Source organism: Salmo salar, chromosome 07 (genome assembly GCF_965601325.2).
Source record: "Salmo salar chromosome 07, fSalSal1, whole genome shotgun sequence".
In the NCBI taxonomy this organism is placed as follows: domain Eukaryota; kingdom Metazoa; phylum Chordata; class Actinopteri; order Salmoniformes; family Salmonidae; genus Salmo; species Salmo salar.
In genome coordinates, this window is record NC_138297.1 from 9,682,515 (window position 1) to 9,690,000 (window position 7,486).

A 7,486-nucleotide genomic window follows, 5' to 3' on the forward strand; every position below is an offset into this window, starting at 1 on the left:
GAAAGGTTTCCCCACAGGACCTTGTTTTGAGTCATTTAGAATATTGTTCTAAGTGCTGTCTTCTTCCTGTCTGCCATTAAACTGTGCCCATGCAGGTCACATACCAATCTACTAGCACAAGGACAAATACTGTGACAAATGCTATGACAACCAAGAAAGCAACTTAAAACCAAGCCAACAAACATGTGAGAGAGAGACAGAGAGAGAGAGACAGGGAGAGAGAGCGAGAGTGAGAGAGACAGGGGAAGGACAGGGAGAGACAGGGAGAGAGACAGAGACATAGAGAGAGAGTGAGAGAGACAGGGAGAGAGAGAGAGAGAGGAAGAGAGAGAGACAGGGAGAGAGAGAGAGAGAGAGAGAGAGACAGGGAGAGAGAGAGAGAGAGAGAGAGAGGGAGAGAGAGACAGAGAGAGAGGGAGAGAGAGAGAGGGAGAGAGACAGAGAGAATGAGAGACAGGGGGAGAGAGAGAGAGAGAGAGAGAGAGAGAGAGAGAGAGAGAGAGAGAGAGAGAGAGAGAGAGAGGAGAGAGACAGGAAGGGAGAACCAAAGAGATAGACCGTAAGAAGAGGGGTAGAGGGTGTGACTCACCGAAATCATTAGGGCAGAAGTTGGATTGGAGTGTTCCTGTCCTCTTACAAGCCAGGGTACACAGCGGATTCATCGGTAGGGCTACAAAATACACACACACACAAACCAACACACACACCAACACAGACACACTTTTATTTCCAAACAAAATGTCTGGAAAGCAGCAATAACAATCACAGTGCAGGTATCAAACGGTTGTTCCCCTTATCAGACTGTAACTCACGTTTCTTGCTCACGGCAGGTTTCTTAGTCACAGTCTTAGACCGGCTCGGTCCATGCTTGGCTATGGTTTTAGGCTTAGTCCCTGGTTCAGGTGTGGGCTTGGCTCCAGGCTTAGAGAAGGGTTTCTTAGTTGGTTTCACTGTTTTGGCCCCTGGTTTTGGTGTGGGCTTGGATTTCACCTTGGGTACCAAGTTTAGGGGTTGGTTTAGCCTTGGTACCAAGGTTTAGGGGTTGGTTTAGCCTTGGTACCAGGTTTAGGGGGTTGGTATGGGTCTGACTCCAGGCTTGGCTGTAGGCTTACGTGGTGGAGGCTTCACTGGTATCCTCACCCCAGGTCTGGTGGCTGGTTTTGGGGTGGGCTTGGATTTCACCTTGGTACCAAGTTTAGGGGTTGGTTTAGCCTTGGTACCAGGTTTAGGGGTAGGTATGGGTCTGACTCCAGGCTTGGCTGTAGGCTTACGTGGTGGAGGCTTCACTGGTATCCTCACCCCAGGTCTGGTGGCTGGTTTTGGGGTGGGCTTGGCACCGATGGCTGGCTTGGGTTTAGGAGTGTTCCCGGGCTGGTTTTGTCGGCTTGGAGGTAGGTTTTTGGGGTGTTGCGGCGACCCGAGACCCATGGATGTTGTCTTCCCCGGAGGAGGGCGTCCGGGACCCCCGGGGCATGCTGGAGTAGTGGGCCATGAAGCCGTTGGAGGTCACACTGAGGTCAGACACAAACTGCACCAGGAGCTCATTCCCATTGGTCACTAGGGTCCTGTAAGAGGGGTGGAGGGAATGGAGGAGATTTGATTTGATTTGGATCTCTTTTAGTCCCCATTTGTGGACTAATCTTCCAAGAGTCCTTAAACATTCAAATACAATTTATAATACGAACACATTTTCACATATAACACACTATTACAAACATACATAATATACTAACATAATGACACAATAAATACTCAATCTAAAAAATATTGATTCTTCATCTACTATAGTCCCACAACATTTCTATGTATTATATTTAAATCGTTTTAAAATAATGTTTAAATTTATATATTGAAAGGATTCTGGTTTGGTTCAGTTAAATTTATTCAATTTCTTTATTGCTCTAAATTGAAATGTTATTTTGCCTGTTTCTCTTTCTCTGTCTGGATAACGCATAGATGGTGGACAATCTATTCCTAGTATTTACTGAATGTCTGTCTCTTACCAACTGAATACCGTTGTGAATAGAACTTGGCCGTTTTAAATTATGTATATTATGAAATAAAATAAGCATGTTTTTTTTCAATTATCTTGTTGATTGATGACCAACCAAGAGCATTGAGCATGACTACAACAGAAGAACCATATGTCCACCTTAAAACAATCCTTGCTGCTTTGTTCTGTACAATCTGCAGCCTCCTAACTTCACTTAGATGATGCATTTCCCCAGACCACAGAACAGAAGTTCACTTGACTCTCAATTAATGCTTGTGTTATTTGCTGAAGAATTTTTCCTGGTAAATATTTAGCTATCCTTCTGATTATGCATGCTGTTTTAATATTTTCTTTTTTACATAGATGAGTTATTTGAGACGGACCATGATAAGCAGTTGTCTAGCTGCACTCCCAATAGTTTCGTTTCTGACACTTCTTCAATTTGTACTCCTCCCATACTTAATTGTATCCCATGCTGTTTTGGCCTTTTCCTAGTGGAACAGACTAACATAACTTTGGTTTTCTTGGTGTTTTAAAACAAGTTTGTTTTGGCAAACCCACTCCGTGATATTCTCCCAAATCTCCTTGTAAGCTTGCTGTACCTGTTGAACCGATTGTCTTGCTGCATAAATTGTAGTATCATCTGCAAATATAGTAGCTTGAGTTTCAGCTAAGGCATAGGGAAGGTTGTTGGTATATATCTAAATAAAGAAGTGGCCCAAGGCAGCTGCCCTGCGGGTTATTCCACAGTTTAACACATGAGGGGGAAGAAAATGAAACCATTGATATAGGTGGACTGTTTCCTATCGAGGAGAAAGAGAGAGGAGAGGAAGAGGAGGTGAGAGAGAGAGAGGAGAGGAAAGAGAGAGGAGGGGCAGAGAGAGGAGAGGAAGATGAGGGGAAGAGATAGATGAGGAAAAGGAGGGGGAAGAGGAGGGGAAAGAGGAGAGGAAGAGGAGGGGAAGAGATAGAGGATGAGGAAAAGGAGGGGGGAAGAGGAGGGGAAAGAGAGAGGAGGAAGAGGAGGGGAGAGAGGAGAGGAAGAGGTAGGGGGAAAGTGAGAGGAGGAAGAGGAGGGGAAAGAGAGAGGAGGAAGAGAGAGGATGGGAAGAGAGAGAGGAAGAGAGAGGATGGGAAGAGAGAGAGGAAGAAGAGGGGAAGAGAGAGAGAGGAAGAGAGAGAGGAAGAGGAGGGGAAGAGAGAGAGAGGAAAAAGCAGGGGAAGAGAGAGGAGGAAGAGGAGGGGAAAAATAGGAGGAAGAGGGAGGGGGAAATAGAGATGAGGGGAAGAGGAGGGGAAAGAGAGAGGAGGGGCAGAGAGAGGAGGGGAAGAGAGAGAGGAAGAGGGGGGGAAGAGAGAGAGGAAGAGGAGGGGAAGAGAGAGAGGAAGAGGAGGGGAAGTGAGAGAGGAAGAGGAGGGGAAAAAGAGGAGGAAGAGGAGGGGAAAGGAGAGACGAGGGGAAGAGGAGGGGAAAGAATCAAGCCATCAAGAATCTCTTCGTCAAGGGCAAGTCAGTACACACCTGCCTTTTCCGGTCACAACTTGCAGACTTGTTTACGCTGCTGTGCGTTTTTGTTGCCGATCTTACTTTGATACCTGACGGTTTTTTTACTTTTCAATTACCGTATATTTTTACTTTTTCCCTCACTCAACTTTTTTCATTCAACTTTTTCACCCTGGAGGTTTTATCTGGACATGGTTCGTCAGGACTTCAAACAGCCGAAGCTAAGTAACATTAACATGATGCCTTCTAATTGCAGTCGTTGTACTTATAATATACAGGAGAACGATCGCCTTACGGCAAGGATAGCTGTGCTGCAAGCCCAGCTTCAGACGCGATCGTTAGGCAAGGGTAATTTCAGTGTAGGAAAGGATGAAACAGCGTCTGTGCCACCAGTAAGTACAGATAGTAACGTTAGTATAAACCCCCTCGCACGGTCCCCGCAGCCGGACATCTTTCTCATGGCTTCTGGAGGGAAACGCTGTAGGAATGCTCAACCGGTGTCGCTTATTCAGCCGACAGAAACTTTCAACCGGTTCTCCCCATTAAGCGAGTCGGAGTCGGAGGCCGAGACTTCTCTGGTCTCTACTCCTCCCGTTGTGGGGTCTGAGACGCCGACGGCTCCCACCATTAGCTCTGACAAATTGAAAACCCTAGTCATTGGCGACTCCATTACCCGCAGTATTAGACTTAAAACTAATCATCCAGCGATCATACACTGTTTACCAGGGGGCAGGGCTACCGACGTTAAGGCTAATCTAAAGACGGTGCTGGCTAAAGCTAAAACTGGCGAGTGTAGAGAGTATAGAGATATTGTTATCCACGTCGGCACCAACGATGTTAGGATGAAACAGTCAGAGGTCACCAAGCGCAACATAGCTTCAGCGTGTAAATCAGCTAGAAAGATGTGTCGGCATCGATTAATTGTCTCTGGCCCCCTCCCAGTTAGGGGGAGTGATGAGCTCTACAGCAGAGTCTCACAACTCAATCGCTGGTTGAAAACTGTTTTCTGCCCCTCCCAAAAGATAGAATTTGTAGATAATTGGCCCTCTTTCTGGGACTCACCCACAAACAGGACCAAGCCTGGCCTGTTGAGGAGTGACGGACTCCATCCTAGCTGGAGGGGTGCTCTCATCTTATCTACGAACATAGACAGGGCTCTAACTCCTCTAGCTCCACAATGAAATAGGGTGCAGGCCAGGCAGCAGGCTGTTAGCCAGCCTGCCAGCTTAGTGGAGTCTGCCACTAGCACAGTCAGTGTAGTCAGCTCAGCTTTCCCCATTGAGACCGTGTCTGTGCCTCGATCTAGGTTGGGCAAAATTAAAAATGGCGGTGTTCGCTTTAGCAATCTCACTAATATAAAGACCTCCTCCATTCCTGCCATTATTGAAAGAGATTGTGATACCTCACATCTCAAAATTGGGTTACTTAATGTTAGATCCCTCACTTCCAAGGCAGTTATAGTCAATGAACTAATCACTGATAATAATCTTGATGTGATTGGCCTGACTGAAACATGGCTTAAGCCTGATGAATTTACTGTGTTAAATGAGGCCTCACCCCCAGGTTACATTAGTGACCATACCCCCCGTGCATCCGGCAAAGGCGGAGGTGTTGCTAACATTTACGATAGCAAATTTCAATTTACAAAAAAAAAAACAACAATGACGTTTTCGTCTTTTGAGCTTCTAGTCATGAAATCTATGCAGCCTACTCACTCACTTTTTATAGCTACTGTTTATAGGCCTCCTGGGCCATATGCAGTGTTCCTCACTGAGTTCCCTGAATTCCTATCGGATCTTGTAGTCATAGCAGATAATATTCTAATTTTTGGTGACTTTAACATTCACATGGAAAAGTCCACAGACCCACTCCAAAAGGCTTTCGGAGCCATCATCGACTCAGTGGGTTTTGTCCAACATGTCTCTGGACCTACTCACTGCCACAGTCATACTCTGGACCTAGTTTTGTCCCATGGAATAAATGTTGTGGATCTAAATGTTTTTCCTCATAATCCTGGACTATCGGACCACCATTTTATTACGTTTGCAATTGCAACAAATAATCTGCTCAGACCCCAACCAAGGAGCATTAAAAGTCGTGCTATAAATTCTCAGACAACCCAAAGATTCCTTGATGCCCTTCCAGACTGCCTCTGCCTACCCAAGGACGTCAGAGGACAAAAATCAGTTAACCACCTAACCGAGGAACTCAATTTAACCTTGCGCAATACCCTAGATGCAGTTGCACCCCTAAAAACTAAAAACATCTGTCATAAGAAACTAGCTCCCTGGTATACAGAAAATACACGAGCTCTGAAGCAAGCTTCCAGAAAATTGGAACGGAAATGGCGCCACACCAAACTGGAAGTCTTCCGACTAGCTTGGAAAGACAGTACCGTGCAGTATCGAAGAGCCCTTACTGCTGCTCGATCATCCTATTTTTCCAACTTAATTGAGGAAAATAAGAACAATCCAACATTTCTTTTTGATACTGTCGCAAAGCTAACTAAAAAGCAGCCTTCGCAAATGGAGGATGGCTTTCACTTCAGCAGTAATAAATTTATGAACTTCTTTGAGGAAAAGATCATGATCATTAGAAAGCAAATTACAGACTCCTCTTTAAATCTGGGTATTCCTCCAAAGCTCCATTGTCCTGAGTCTGCACAACTCTGCCAGGACCTAGGATCAAGGGAGATACTAAAGTGTTTTAGTACTATATCTCTTGACGCAATGATGAAAATAATCATGGCCTCCAAACCCTCAAGCTGCATACTGGACCCTATTCCAACTAAACTACTGAAAGAGCTGCTTCCTGTGCTTGGCCCTCCTATGTTGAACATAATAAACGGCTCTCTATCCACCGGATGTGTACCAAGCTCACTAAAAGTGGCAGTAATAAAGCCTCTCTTGAAAAAGCCGAATCTTGATCCAGAAATTATAAAAAACTATCGGCCTATATCGAATCTTCCATTCCTCTCCAAAATTTTAGAAAAAGCTGTTGCACAGCAACTGACTGCCTTCCTGAAGACAAACAATGTATACGAAACGCTTCAGTCTGGTTTTAGACCCCATCATAGCACTGAGACTGCACTTGTGAAGGTGGTAAATGACCTTTTAATGACGTCAGACCGAGGCTCTGCATCTGTCCTCGTGCTCCTAGATCTTAGTGCCGCTTTTGATACCATCGATCACCACATTCTTTTGGAGAGATTGGAAACCCAAATTGGTCTACATGGACAAGTTCTGGCCTGGTTTAGATCTTATCTGTCGGAAAGATATCAGTTTGTCTCTGTGAATGGTTTGTCCTCTGACAAATCAATTGTAAATTTCGGTGTTCCTCAAGGTTCCGTTTTAGGACCACTATTGTTTTCACTATATATTTTACCTCTTGGGGATGTCATTCGAAAACATAATGTTAAATTTCACTGCTATGCGGACGACACACAGCTGTACATTTCAATGAAACATGGTGAAGCCCCAAAATTGCCCTCGCTAGAAGCCTGTGTTTCAGACATAAAGAAGTGGATGGCTGCAAACTTTCTACTTTTAAACTCGGACAAAACAGAGATGCTTGTTCTAGGTCCCAAGAAACAAAGAGATCTTCTGTTGAATCTGACAATTAATCTGGATGGTTGTACAGTCGTCTCAAATAAAACTGTGAAGGACCTCGGCGTTACTCTGGACCCTGATCTCTCTTTTGAAGAACATATCAAGACTGTTTCAAGGACAGCTTTTTTCCATCTACGTAACATTGCAAAAATCAGAAATTTTCTGTCCAAAAATGACGCAGAAAAATTAATCCATGCTTTTGTTACTTCTAGGCTGGACTACTGCAATGCTCTACTTTCCGGCTACCCGGATAAAGCACTAAATAAACTTCAGTTAGTGCTAAATACGGCTGCTAGAATCCTGACTAGAACCAAAAAATTTGATCATATTACTCCAGTGTTAGCCTCCCTACACTGGCTTCCTGTTAAGGCAAGGGCTGAT

General features: G+C 44.8%; 1 protein-coding gene across 1 annotated transcript in view; it reads right to left on the bottom strand.

Annotated features, from left to right (window-relative positions):
* Nucleotides 1-7,486, bottom strand: part of LOC106594471 (uncharacterized) — a 29,123-nt gene that overhangs the window by 2,072 nt on the left and 19,565 nt on the right. Inside the window, 4 exon segments of the mRNA XM_082977276.1 lie at nt 590-670; nt 813-990; nt 1,183-1,369; nt 1,371-1,565. Of these exon segments, the coding sequence (XP_082833402.1) occupies nt 590-670; nt 813-990; nt 1,183-1,369; nt 1,371-1,565 (641 nt within the window).